Source organism: Merops nubicus, unplaced genomic scaffold (assembly GCF_000691845.1).
Source record: "Merops nubicus isolate BGI_N331 unplaced genomic scaffold, ASM69184v1 scaffold3077, whole genome shotgun sequence".
NCBI classification, from domain to species: Eukaryota; Metazoa; Chordata; class Aves; order Coraciiformes; family Meropidae; genus Merops; species Merops nubicus.
Window position 1 is genome coordinate 1 of NW_008619381.1, and position 14,721 is coordinate 14,721.

Below are 14,721 nucleotides of genomic sequence, written 5' to 3' on the forward strand. Positions count from 1 at the left end.
ACCCTCCCCCGGGCTCGGGGTGCGGGGGGCCGAGTGCGGGGCACCCTGCCCAGCGGCGCCGGGACCCCAGGGTGCTGGGGGACTTGGTCCTTCCCCGCACCCCCAACCCATGCGATCCTCGCCCCGGGGATCAGTACCAGCGGCCCCTTTCCCAAATCTGCAGGGCCGGGGGGCTGAGGTGCCCCAGGAGCAGGACCTGCTTCTGCAGCGTCTCCCGAACCCCCGTGCTGGCAGAGCTGGCTGGTGTTAGGGTACAGCTGGCCACCAAGAAACCTTGGGGCTGGGGTCTGTCGTTGTCCCCCTGCCCTCCAAGCCTCCTTGGCTGTGGTGCTACCTTGGAACACCCCTTCTTGGCTGTAAAATGCACATAAACATCCTCTACCTGGTGGCACCACTTAAAAAGCACTTGATTCCTTGGGAGGAGGCACAGCATTACAGTGCATTTATACTGCATGATGAGCCACTTTTATAATGCCTGTGCTCGAGGGAGTATGTAACCATAGCCCTACCTGTCTGGGCATCCATCTGTATGGAAAACGCCGCCTCTTCCCTGGCTAATGCTGGGGTTGTCTCACAGGAACCATTTAGTCTGTCTAGACAAGTATGATGAAGAGCCTAGTGCCCGGAGCTGCAAATGGTTCGAGCTCTGGTATCTCTGCAGTGTAAGGTTGGTTGTACAGAGCTGATGGAGGTTGCTCGGTGCTTTTGGGGTCTTCTGTTTGCAAACGCACAGGAATCATCCAGTAGATGGTAGAGTTTTGGTTCATGTGAGAGAAAGGGAGGAAGAACGCAGCCAGCCCTTCATCACACGTGGGCAGGAGAGAGGCATCACAGAGTTTAACCAGGCTCAAATGAATGGAGAAAGCATTGAAAGTGATGAATAAGAGTGCTGAGGAGGAGCAGGGGGAAAAGCATATGCTGTCAGCTTATGTCCTGGAGGGTAGGACAGAGGAGCTCATGAATGTTTGTATGGCACTTAGCTTCAAATAGAAGGCACTAAAAAAAGGGGTAGCTTTATGTATGAGCATAGAATAAATAAAATCCTTAGAAGACTGAAACTAGGATAATGTATGTTCTTAATAGATATTCAAGTGAAGAAAACTGTACTGAAGAGGCTTTAAGGTAAAACAAAATCGAGGGGAAAGTGGATGTATAGGTGCTCTTAAATACTTAAGAACACTTAAATGAGAAAACATAAATAAGGAGAGATTGAAGCATCTTTCTCCATCTTAGGTATTTAATGACCTTTACAAATCTAGTCTTCAATCCTGCCAGCCTTTCTGTATCTGAGTTGTCCATCTGACTCGTCCAACTGTCCAAGTAAATTAATGAGTAAGATTCATGTGAGGACAAACTTCCAGCCTGAAGCCTTGAGGCAATAACATATCAATCACAGTTCCAATGTGACAGGTAGATTCTCCTCCCAGTATTAAATGCATATGTGAATCCCTGAAGGCTTTCGCAGCACCAGGAATGACTTTGTGAGAGACACCACACAAAGCATTGGTTTCTGAGTCACAAACATATTCTAGGGACTTATACATAAATATTATCAATGTCTGGCACTATGGGAGGCCAGGTTTTTTTTATCCATCTATCTTTATGGTCTGGAACATACATAGATCTGATTCAATGTTTTGTGCCCATTCAATGCAAGGTGAGTGGAAGATGTTACAGTTCTTAGGGGGTACAAGTATGGGGATGATCAGGTCCAGAGTGTGTTTTCTCCATGGGCAGAGGACATCAACCCGACAAGCACCAAGCATCTTGAAATTCCCCCACAGCCCCTGGGAGCTGCCCCATTTACCAATTTTCAAACAGATTTTATCTGACCCCAGCAGCTGAGTTTATTCAGCAGGCAAAGCCTGGCTTTGTGCAAGGCTTTGGTCCTCAAGGAAGGAGCTGGACTAATGAGAATTTTATTTGAAGCAGAGCTAAATGCTCTCATACCTCAGTGTCCACTCTCTGTCCCACCACACTGGACTTTTTTTACCCACTGAGAGTTCAGTTTCTCAGTCAAGAAAAATCTCTTTCTATACATGTCAATAAATAAATTGAGAAAATTGCTTTCAGGCTGTCATCTGTGTGATACTGGGAAGGAGAGACTGATCCAAGAGTAGCAGTAGCAGACACCAACTGCAAATCTCAGGAAAAGAGCTATTAAGCAATGAGGGCATGTGTTGATAATTAGTTAATACTTGTTATGTTTGCTCTGGGCTTTTAATTTCTCTTGCCTGGCTATGAATTTTCTGCACTATCACTGCTTGTTTACAGTACAGTGCCTAACTGAGGCAATTAATCAGTTTTAAGAGACTCTGTTAATGTTGCTCTGACATCCAAAGAGCCCAGTTAAGTGGGTCTGCCTCTAAATGCTTCACAAGAGCTGGGAGGGGAAGGAAACAGAATGAATCTCCTTCTGTGCATCTGCAGTGTATAGAAGAGAGCCAGAGTTAGAAATGACTTACAAGTTGAGTTATAAAATAATTTTAGAATGACCAGCTTTAAAAAAAAAAAGTTTTAAAATATCTATATATAAAAATATACAATCTATAATGTTAGGACCAAATTCCATAAAATACCAAATAAATCCATCATGTACTGGGTGCCCTTCTCTGGGCCTGTACAACAGATTTTCTGCACATGAGACCATTTCTTGTCGGAATATCCCAAACAAACTTGTACCGTATGATAGTGCCTTGGCTTTTGAGAATGACACTGTTACTGTCAGCCCCAGGCATGTCTATCCAAGGAAGCAATATCAATATAACAGGGAATAAATGACATAACTGTGAATTACAAAAAGAATAATTCATAGGTAATTTTCAATTACAGAGAATAATTTATAGGTGCCTGATTTGCAAAGAGAATAATTTATGAGTAACCTGAATTGTATATAAAGTGCATTACAGGTTACTGTAAGAAAAGGAGCAGACTGACTTCTCAGTTGTCACGTGCTGAGACTGCATTTTGGGGCAATTTCTTGTGAAAATACCCACCATGAAAAAAAAAGTCTGTCAAATTCCATTGTAAAAAGCTTTATGTGGCATGCCCCATCTGATCTGAAACTCCTGTATGTTACCAAAAGCCAGATGCATGGCCCGTGCTGTCCTTGCAACTACAGGTTACTGATCTTTTAAATAAAAAGAGTTTCTCACCCTCAGGGCTTGCTAGTCAAGTCCTATGGCTTGTCATTAAACAAAGGGCTAAATCATCTGCTTTTTTTTTTTTCCTTAAAAACATAGTATCTCCTTCCTAAGTACCTGAAGGGCAGAAGGATGCATTGGTGCTTCCACTTCTTCATCTTCACCTTGGCATCCAGGCTAAAGTGCCATTGCCTCCTGAAGCACTGCATCAGGGACTTACACAAGGCACCCTTGACATACAAGCTAAAAATTACAGAGCCCTTTTGCACTACTTCAGTTAATGAAACACTATATCCATAGACTAGGTCCAGCACAAATAACATCTACTGTAGTTAATGTTGTAAAACAGCTTCTTTTTTAAACTGCTGAAGTTGTCCATAAATTTTTTCTGAAGCATTAATTTTCTCCAGTGAAGTATTTTAGAAAAAGCTTTTTAAGGAGAAGTGATTGTGTTGCATTGGGAGAGTGTAATGGGTTGCTGCTGCTCTGGTGGAAGCAAACCCAGAGTCTGCAGGAGGAGGAAGAGGAGGCACGTGCCACTCCAGACTCTGTTGCAAGTGAAATCCTGTGCCTGAGCTTTCAAACACTAAAATGTAATGATGGCCATCCTTGGGCATGGTGGACACTCACAAAACACCCATGGTTGTAGCTGGGAACATCTGGAGCTGGGTGAATGTCCCCTTTTAGGAAGCCTTGGGAAACAACATATATCCCATAGCTTTGGGTAGGCTCTATACTCCATGAGAGAGCCCCAGGGAACACAGGCTGAAAGACTGTGTGCTCATTGTATCTGCTCTTGCATACATCCCATTTAGAAAAGAAAAATCCATTCATTTTCTAACCAGCTCCTCCTCCCTCAGAGCCACACTCCACTTACTGCCAGGAAACACCCATCAAAGTGGCTCCTACGCCCCAGAAACTTCTGACAAATCTCTCTCAACCTGGACCAAGTGCAAAGTCTCTCCTTGATCTCCCTGGGAGCAGCAGGCTGTCAGTGGCTCACAGGATTACATCCTCAGTCATTGCCAAGAGTTTCCCAGTGTAAATTCTGCATTCAACTGGAAAATGGTACTGGTGTTTAAAGTGTCTGCAGAACAATTGAAATCTTGCCCTTAGGAAAAGGCAAATCTTCACCCTGGCCCCAGGCAAAACTCCTGATGACCTTGTGGAGTCAGACTCTCACTTCATCCCCCCAAATCTGGAAGTAAGTCAGAAGTATAGAAATTTGGGTAACAAAGCACAAAACAACCTCACAGGAGCTGTTGCTGCTACCTGTGAGAATCAGCAGAAGTGCTTTGGATATTTTTTGGGGGCAATAAAAAAAGGTGGCTGGGAAAGCATTGCAGATTTGATTTCTAACCTTTCATTAGGTTAGTGCCCTTGTACCACTTCAGATCCCACCGTGCCATCTGCTGTCAGTCTTCAATGCTGGCTAAATACAAAGCTTCCAAAAATAAAACTGCTCCCTCTCCTAGGCTGTATACCCTTAGCACCAAAACAGATCATCCAAAGCAAGTCTTTTTAGAGGACTGCTTATGCAGACATATACCTTCCCAGGGCTTAGATGTAGAGAAATTCAGTGTTAATTTTAATGGGCTGCCACCTCTCTCTTACAGTGCAAACTACCAGAGCCTGCTCTGCACAACTGAGGAAACTCTTCGGCTCATGTTGGTGCTATTTTATAAATATTGAATTTTCTTGTTATATTGCTGTCCCCAAGGGCCACTGAACGTCACTTATCTGACAGAACTAGGCTGCAGACCTACTTAAATGACAGATTTAACCAGTTCCTCCCAAAAAAAAAATTTCATCTCTTTTTCTTTTTCTTTTTTTTTTCTGTTACAATGGTAATGGTCAGCAGCTCATATATTTGCTTATCCACCTAGAAAGCTCGTCTGCTTTCTTTTAAGTTAGTATTAACTTGCCTGATAGAAGATAATAATAATACTTATTGCTAGAAACCTTGTGCTGTCATGCATATATACCTCTCTATTTTTCATTCTGCTGGATACAGGTGAAGCACTTCCCTGTGGTAGGCAACTTTGCTCAAAGTACTGCTCCAGAATACTCTAGTTCTGCTTGGCATGATCTCCTTACAAAACAATGGATGTCTTTGGAAAGATCCAGACATAGGTTAGACACAGGGTTGTACTTTATTTCTTCTCTTTCTTCCCTTCCCCCAAGGTGCCTATTGGAATCTAAACTGCAATGGGAAATAGGGGCTTCACTTCTGCAGCTTTGGAAAACGCTGGCCTTAGAAAGGACCCTGGAGAGGATATTTCCAGGTTGCTCTGAATTTCTTTCTGCTGCAGTCTTTAATTTGCTCTTTATTTACCACTTTACATCATCACCAGCATTCTTGATGCTCGCAGTGTGACAGGAAGTTGTTCATGAAGCGACACGATGGCAGTGGGCCCGTACATTTCTTGCTAGAGAGGCAGCAGCAGCACACACAAACCTCACACAGCAGGTCCCACCTGTGGATCAGGCTGAGGGAAACCTTCCCACATCTTGCAGCCTGACAACAGCACTGCAAGCTGCCAGATCCCCTGAGTCAGTACCTAAGAGAGAGGATTAAAAGCTGTTAGAGGAAATGGTCAGCAGTGAACAGCTGCTTCCACTGCTGTCAAGTAAATCAGCAGTTTAGGCTTCTGATAGATCAATAAATAAAACCCAAGATCTAGTTGTTTTTGGTTTTGTTTTTTTTTTCCCTGCCATGGACCTATGGCCTTTGCAAGCCCCAAGGAATGTGGATTAGCCCAAGGAAAAAGGAGCACCACCTTTTGACATCATGTTAGGGCCACTGCAGCTGGTTGCACAACACACAGAGGAATGCCCTGTGTTAGTGGGACTTCAGGAGAGAGTAAAAAACACCCGAATACCCAGAAAGAAAAATCAAACTGATTTCATCAGGTGTCTGGTAGGGATAATGGGGCTGTGCATTCTTGAGCACCATCTGCTGGTATGTTGTCCATAAATCAGTGATGTACATGCAGATGTAGAGCACCCTATAGCTGTTAATCCCATGTAAATGCCACAGGGCTCCTGGCCAGCACTATGTACAGCATTTATAAGCTCCCATCAAACCTGACAGGTGAGTTCTCGGGGCAGAGTGCTTTGAGAGCCAAGTGTGAGGAGGTTTCCAGCTTCCTTGCTTCCAGGTGCTTATGGTCGTGTCCCCTCCTGCAGGCAGAGCAGAGCTGGTGGGTCTCCTCAGGATGCTGCAGTGCAAACACGCTCAGGAATTCAGCTTCGGGCCGCGGGCTCTGAAGGACGCCTTGATCTCCACCAACCCAGCCCTGCAGGAGCTCTATGCCAAAGCTTTCTCCAGGGCAGAGAAGCTGTTCCTCTCGGAAGCCTACAACCCCCAGAGAACGCTCTTCTGCACCCTGCTCATCCGCACGGCTTTCGACTGGCTCCTCAGCCACCCCGATGCCCCCGAGGACTTTGAGACGTTCTATCATGCCATGCTGAGAAGGAAGCAGAGCTTCTATCGAAAGCACATTTACCTGCAGCCTATAGGTAATGCAGGTGCCTTTGCTGAGCCACTTGGGAAGCCACAGGAGGGAGGGGGGTGGTGATGGATGCTACTAACACCCTCTTCTAGGGACTCACCTGCAAAATGCAACAGCCACAGCAAAGGTAAGTGTGGTACCAAAGGCTCTGATGTGCCCACAGTCACAAGCTGTGCTGACAACCATCCATAGAGCTGCCCTGTAAATGGTGTGTGTGCCCCTGGGTGGGACTTGCTATGAGAATGTGTGGGCATACACATCCATATCTACTGGTGAAACAATGCTGGAGGATGAAGCAGCATTTCTGGAGCCCTGTCCCTGATGGTTCATTAAAACCAGCCACCCATTCCACATCAATCTTTCTGCACAACTTAAATAGAAGACAACCTTCTGAGCACATCTGCTCAGCTAGTGAGAGAGTGTCCTAATGCCTCGAGCCACCTCTCAGAGAGAGCCCCCTCTTCTCCTCTGTAGCTGTAACACCATCTAGAGATGTCATCCACATCCCAGAGTCAGCAATGAACTTCAGACCAGCTTTGCCCTTCAGCAGCTGCTGTGGCCAGACCCACACAACCCCTTCAGACCCTGTGGTTCACCCTGGCCTTAAGGAACTGATGACAGAACTTCTCTTCTCAGACTTAACCGAAGGGCCTGCCGGGCTCTCCCTGCTGGATTCCCTCCAGAGCTGTGTTGAGTCTTTCTTCCTGGGTCTCCGTGTGAAGTGCCTTCCCTCCATCCCCATCTCTTCCATTCACTGCTGCTACCGCCACAGCCGGGACACGGACAGGGTGCAGCTGCATGCAGGTAAGGACCTGGGAGCTGGGAGCCCACAGAGACATCAGCTGGGCACACAGGCACGAGCCCTCCCTTAGGAAATGCCTGAAATAGCCCTTCATTGCCTGAGCAGGGAGGGGATGAGGAAGGGAGTGAAAAGGGAGAAATCCTGTTCCCATGGAAAACACAGAACTTCGAGGCTGGAAACAGGAATAAAAAACAAAGTGACTTTCATCATCTTTTCCTCTGCTGTTTGTGTTTTTCAGTGGTGTTATGTTTAGGTCCAGCTCTGCAGAGCGATGGGATCAGCTCGGCGGGAAGGCTGGGCTCATTTGCTGTAGTCTGAGTGCTCCCATCTCTTGTCCAGAGCCAAAGTAAATTAGTGGCCTGGGTGGTGCAGGGGGGGAACTCATTGGCCTTTCATGTTAGGAAATTCGGGTTCAAGTGTCACGCAGCTCCCCAGGGAAATGGATTTGTCAGCTGCCAAACTCAGGCTGCACAAACATCCATCTGGAGTGAGCTGTTTGTAGGTATCGAGGGCAGCACATGCTCAGCTCAGACCCAGCGGTGCAGTTGCTGCAGCTCAGGTCTGACATCCCTATGTGGAAAATCTTCTGCTTCCAGGTGCTTATTTCCATGGGTTAGTACTGAATTCACCTACATCTCTGCACTAAGCTCTGCCTTGTCTTTACTCTGTGCTCAGCACCACTTCCAAAGCCAGGTCTGTTCCTACTCTGATTTGAGGGGATGGGCTACACAGCCACGGTTCTCCTTCTGAGATGCTGAATCCAGCAGCTCTGCTTAGCTGTGGCTTGGATTACATCTTCCTCCTCATGAGAAGCAGGAACTGTGGCTCTTGCATGTCTTCCAGGGATGCTTCATTTTAATGAAGATCTCTCTTTTATTTGTCCAGATGGGATCCTGAATTTCCTGAAGAACAACAAGCCCATGGATGCCCTGTGTGTCCTTGGACTCACTCTGCTGGACCTTTACCCCTGTGAGACCTGGAGCTTCACATTCAGCAAATTCCTGCCAGGACAAGGTGGGATTGGTGTCCCACCATCTCTTAGCACACCTTTCTTTTCATGCTGCCCAAGGTGAGACAGTCATAAGGCAGCTGATGGCTAACTTGTACACACCTCTCTTTACAGAAGTGGGAGTCTGCAGCTTTGCCAGATTTTCTGGGGACTTCCCCCAGGCTGGTTGTAGCAGCTTGAATCCACTCAACCAGAAGGAAAGGTTGTGTGAAGGCAGCAGGGAAAGCAGAGACCGGACGTTGCCATTCAGTGCCCAAGAGATGGTCCAGTGCTGTAAGGTAGGGCCAGCGATCTCCTGCACCCCACATTTCTTGCCATGTAGGGTTAAATATTTCAGGGCTGGGCATAACCCACATCTCAGCCCACTGACACTCTGCTCCCAGAAGACACACAGCTAAGTCCACCCGCTTAATTGAGTCTTAGAGTGTGTATTTCAGTGCACTGCATAGACACCTCTTACTCCCCTGGCCCCTGGAGCAAACTAGAGCATCAGCTGTATAGCGAGGCCTCAGGACTTGCCTTAGATCATGGAGCAGCATTGGGACAAAACCCCTGCCCAGCTCCCAGGCTCACATCTGGGTAAGCTGAGTGTTTTGCTTATCAGGCAATGGATGGGCAGTTGGATCAGGGATACAGTACGTGGAGGTTCATCAGACTGCCTGGTGGAGTTGTGTGTTAACTGAGGGGTGGCTGGGAAGGGAGGACTCTGTCTCCCTCAGACTCTGGCATTCAGAGGGGAGAGGACCACTTGCCAGACCTGCTTACAAAGATGGCCAAGAAAGACACCTCAGAGGAATTTGTACATGCTTCTGTGTGTGGATGCCCTTAAACCCCACTCCTCTCCAACACAGCCTCTCCACAAGTGCTGTCCTCCCTCACCCCAGCAGCTCCCCTCTGCCTTCCTGCCAGCTCTGCTGCTGGTGTTTCTCCCCAAGCTGCCCCACAGGGAGCAGCCTTTGATGCCATTCCCCCTGCCTCCCCTGGTATTTGCTCAGGGTTTTCTAGTCTGAGATCTCTTCCTGTACTAATGTCAAATGATGTTAGGTGGCGAAGGGAGGAGGGGAATCCTCCATCCTCAGCCTTTCCATGACTGCCAATTCCCAAGGCAGTCATGCTTGGCCAGCTGACTCCAGCTTAGTTTTTGCTTTGGCACAAATGTTAAGAGCATGTACTTTGGAAGGCCCCAGCTCTGTTATTGCCAATAGCTTCTTACAGATTTCTCACATGGACTGTGCTGCTCTTTTCAGACCCCTGTGGGACTGCTATTTCTTTTTCCCCCCCTTAAAACAAAACAAACCCAAAACCCCAAGCATGAACACCACACTGTCCTTGGGGACTAGAGGAAGAGCAGCACTGCCCTGCAGCTCTGAGCATGCTATCTACAGGGTCTTCCCCCTGCTGCTTCTCAAGGACACCCCCTCTCTTCCTCCTTCACCAAACAACCATGGATGTTGGGGTACCTGGGAGGAAGGGAGCCACGTTCCACTTTCACCCCAGAAAAGCCCAGGCTGGGGGACTGCCAGGGCTGGACGAGTTCGTTAGACTGTTGGGGAGTGGGGAAAGTGGAACAGCAGAGAAGGAAGAGGAGGCAGTGAAAGCAAAAGTGATGGAACCCCAGAATGGTGGGGGTTGGAAGGGCCCCCTGGAGTCCTCTACCCAACCCCCTGCTCCAGCAGGGTCACCCACAGCAGGTTGTCCAGGATCACAGCCAGGCGTGTTTGGAGTCCCTCCAGAGGAGGAGGCTCCTGTGCTCCGTCACCCCCCTGGTACAGGAGGTTTTCCTCATGGCCGTGCACTACCGCCCTTTCTGCTTTCCTGCAAGGTGACCTGCCACGAGCTCTGCCACCTGCTGGGGCTGGGGCCGTGCCGCTGGCTGCGGTGCATCATGCAGGGCGCGCTGAGCCTGGAGGAGGCGGTGCTGCGGCCGCTGGAGCCCTGCCCCATCTGCCTGCGCAAGCTGCAGCACGTCGTGGGCTTCAAACTCATCGAGCGGTACCGGGTGAGAGCAGAGCCGGGAGCCCGGCCCGGGGGCGGGGGCGGGGGCAGAGCAGTTCACCACAAAGCCTTTAAAGATACAAGAAAGGACTAAAAATTATTACCCCCTCAAAACAGGGAGGAAATATTAAATGTGTACTTTTGCTGCAGTTCCTCTGTTTAAGAATACAAGAAAGGATCCCAAACTATTACCCCCTAATAAGTGGAGGGCCCCAGACGCATCTTCTTTCTCTTCCTTCCCACCCATAAAGCTCCTGACACCACATTTAGATGACATCAGGAGTAGTGCCCTTAGCTCTAAAAGGGGTTTCCTAACTCTACTGCCTAAAAACTGAGACGTAGTAGCCAAATGGCTGGTGGAATAGAAGTGATGAGATCATTCCCTCTCAGCACCCTCTCTGCTCCCTGGTTATAATTCCAGTCTCATACATGTCACGTTCAGAGACAAGATCCTCCACGGGTGCCCATTTCAAAGACTGTGGGTTATGCTTGTAACAAGATACACACAGAATGAGAATGGGAAGGCCTCCAGTTTCATTCAGCTTGGAATCAGACTCACAGAAGCACAGCAAAGGACATGGGGGGGACACACCCCAAACATGTATGTGGTTTTGAGGCTTATCTGTGCATCTGCAGTGGTGTTAGACCCATCTCTGGCTCCATGGCTGTTTGGTCCCTGCTGCTGTCTGAGAGGTGTCCAAATTGCCCAGATTAGCAGTGGCATAAATTCTGGTTGATTTATCACCCAGACATTGCTTTCTAAAAGAGAACTGCCTTCTGCATTAAGCTTTTCTAGAAACATTTTTGCCCTTACATATACTGTAAATACTGCAATTGGCTCAACATCCTTTGGCAACAGTGAACACAAACCTGAAGAGAGGATACACTTGCCAAATGCCACATGTGCTTCCTTGCCAAGGAAAAGCTCAGCTAGATACTGTACAAGCTGGTATGAGAGTCGAGATAATCTCTGTAAGAGGCTTTGCTAGAGCACTGAGAAGAAATATAAATGCCAGAGATGAATTAAATAGTTAAGGAATCTGACAGAAAAGAGCACAAAGCACTTAGAGACAATATCAGATAGCAAAGTTACTTGCTAAGCATGTTCTGAGAGACTGTGGCTGCCCAAGTGTAACTCCAAAGTCACGTTTCCCTCTGGAAAACTCACACGGCTCCCCACCTGCCACACAGCAGCCCAGACACTGCCAGTGAAGCCAGGAAATGCCAGACACAAAGCTGTTCCTTGCCAGGAGCAGGTCGTGCTGCTGGAATCTGTGACTGAGACACAGTTACGGGCAGAAGAGCACGGGGGACAGGAAACCAGCCCTTGTGCAGGAGGAAGAGCCCCTCAGCTGACGGGAGCCGCGCCCCAAACCACTCCACGTTTCCAGCACAGCTGCTTATTCCAGCAAGAGTCATCCTGAAAACTGAAAGCAACTCAGTTCTCACGGTGTTTCCCCACCAGAAGCAAGGCTTCCACCTGCTGCTCCTGCAGCATGCCAGGCTGCCCTGCACGCAGCAGCAGGGTCAGTTTGCAGGGGCCATGCAAACTTCGGGTGGGCATCCATGTCCAATGCTCCCACCTGCAGGTCAGCTCAATCCGTGAGGAGACCATCCCTTTCTAGGTGAACAGGAGAACGTAGCCAAAGGCTGCAGCCCTACAAACCCTTCCCAAATCTGAATCGATAAACCACCCAGAGGGTGAGAGGAAGGAAAGATTTTGGGGTTTATGGTAGTAACCTGGAGTCAATCATCCCTTCCTTTTGCCTGAAACAATCCAGACACACTGAACATCCTCAGCAGCGTTTTCTCCTGGGAATTATTCTAAGCAGCACTTGTGATTCCTCCTCAGATCCACTGCTCTTGGGGATTTCAAGAGACATTATAAAATAATGGGCTGGTTGCAGTTTTTAGATTGCTTTGCTGTCCCCTGCCCTAGTCTGGCTCCTATTGCAGTTATCTGGTGCCTTTTTTTGTTTTTTAAACCCAGAGGGAGGGAAGGGCTATAGGAGGTGGGATGAGGCAGGAGAAATGTTGTCCCTTTACATTTTTTTCTTGCCCCAAAGGGAGGGGGCAGGGTGGATTAACTTAGCTGAAAGAGTCCATTTTATTCTTCTATGAAATTCTTCCCCGAGGCTTCCTGCACAGACTGAAATGAGAAACAGGGCCCATTTCTCCCACCCACTCAATTTGAGCTCTTTATCCTTTCTGTCACTTGCCTGAAGAGAGAGCAATAGAGGAGGGAAGGGGGAGGGAGAAGTGGGGTACTGCAGGAGAAGGGAGCTCTGCAGGGTTGGAAATCTCCTGCTTGCTTCTCAAACAGCTCAGCTCACCCTGAGCTCAGCACGTACAGACCCAGCACAGGTTCATACAGACCCAGTTAATGTCACCCTCCTGTGGCCCACCCAGAGCAGTCACAGGGCTTTGCGTCGGTCTCAGCTGGGAGCTGCAGAAAGTAAAGATGAGTAAACAGGCCACAAGGAAGTGAAAAGGCTGAAAACCACACCAAATCACCTCAACACGTGCCAACAAGGCAGACAAGGAGCTCATCTTTTATCCAGCAATGGCTGGAGCATGGGGATTCATTCCCCCCAAAGCATACGGGAGAAATGTGCCAGAAGCAATCTGTTACATGCCCCATTGTAGCATTTAATATTTAAAAAGGAAATTGTCTCAGACATTTTCCTTTCATTAATTCTTTCCTGGAGCCCAGCCTTCCCACTTGTGCATTTCTGCTTGAGAGGGGAAGAGCTGCTCTTAGGAGTAAAATGCACATTACCACAGCAGTGAGCAACATGATGAAACAAAATTCTTCACCACTGTCTCAGGAGCTTTTATAATTACAAAGCTTCCTCTAGAGAGGCACTGGTTTGGCTCTTGTGGAGATCACATCCACACAGCAGGGAGTGATTTTGTGCTGTTTTGTCCTACTGCCTTCAATAATGGTGCAGATAGAGTCCACATCTGACTGGAGGTAGGCTCTGCCACAGATGCTGGCCCCAAGAAAATGGGATATGAGAAAGCCCCTGCTACGTAAGGTAACCATGAGTTATCTGAACCCATCTCCTGGCAGGGAGGACCATAGCATCTGAAGCTGAGCCACCCAAGGTAAAAGGTTTCCCTGACAAACAGGTTTCCCTTTACCTGGGAAAGGTGTAACTGTTTTCTCTCATTCTCTAAAATGAAACCTTTTGTGCTCTCATCGCAGAAGCTCTATGCTTGGACACAGACTGTGTTGTCCACGTGGCCAAGGCAAGAGCCAGCAGACCTCTCTGCCTCAGAGGACATCCTCCCGTTCAGCTCAGACTCGGGGATGTGCTGTGAGAATGACTCTGAGGCTGTGACCTCGCTGTCCGAGCCGCTGACACCAGACACGTGCAGCCAGGCCCTCTCCATCAGCCAGGAGCTGGAGCAGGACGAGCACTTGTGCTCGCTGGCGGAGGTGCAGAGCCAGCCCCAGCCCGCTGGGCCCAGCAAGCCCACAGACACCATTAAAGACTATGAGCTGTGGCTGGAGATGTGCATTGCTGCCCTGGAGAGGAACGTCTCCGAGGAGGAACTGGCTCAAGTAGACAAGACCGTGGATGCCCTGGCTAGGTGGGAGATGTTCACAGGACAACTGCCTGCCATGAAGAAGGACCTCCCCTTTGCCAGGGACAGCACCGGGCTACGGAAAGTTCTTGGAGACAAATTTTCCTCCTTGCGCAGGAAACTGAGCTCCAGGAAACTGTCCAAAGGGGAATCGTCCCCTCATCGCTGGCGGTGGGAGGAGAACTAGGCTGGCTCTGCCCCACGCCTTGGGACCCTGCCCTGCTTCTGACCTTTCTTACCACAGGTTGTTGCTGTCAGAGAAGCAGCAGCTCCCCCCAGGAATAAAAGGTGTTTCTTTTTCTGAGATTGCTAACCTGTCTCTGATGTGATCCGTTCTTCTCCAAGGGTTTTTCCTGTGCTGGTCTGAGGGACAGCACTGCTCCAAACCCATATCAAATCCTAGGTAGGTGCTCGCATTTTCTTGCCATATTTCACGAGGTCTAAAGTCCATGCTAAATGCTAAACGTGTTCACACAGTCTTGGGCCATCTGAACAAACAGATGCAAATGAAACCAGGGCAGCTCTCCCACACACAGAGCTCTCCTCTGCTCAGCAGTTCAGTCCTCAGCACAGATCATAGTTCTCCCTCTGCTCTCCTCCTGTACCAAATGTTCATCTCTGTTGTGGTTGCTTCCCCATCAGTTGGAGGTTGTGCTGAATGCAGGA

At 48.5% G+C, this 14,721-nt stretch overlaps 1 protein-coding gene across 1 annotated transcript; it reads left to right on the plus strand.

Moving 5' to 3' along the window:
* The first annotated feature begins 6,361 nt into the window (after positions 1–6,361).
* On the plus strand, positions 6,362–14,242 carry AMZ1 (archaelysin family metallopeptidase 1). Its single transcript, XM_008943745.1, has 6 exons — positions 6,362–6,665; positions 7,295–7,462; positions 8,346–8,474; positions 8,584–8,747; positions 10,292–10,468; positions 13,673–14,242. Exons 1-6 carry the CDS (start codon positions 6,362–6,364, stop codon positions 14,240–14,242), a joined length of 1,512 nt encoding a protein of 503 aa, XP_008941993.1.
* The last annotated feature ends 479 nt before the right edge of the window (positions 14,243–14,721 follow it).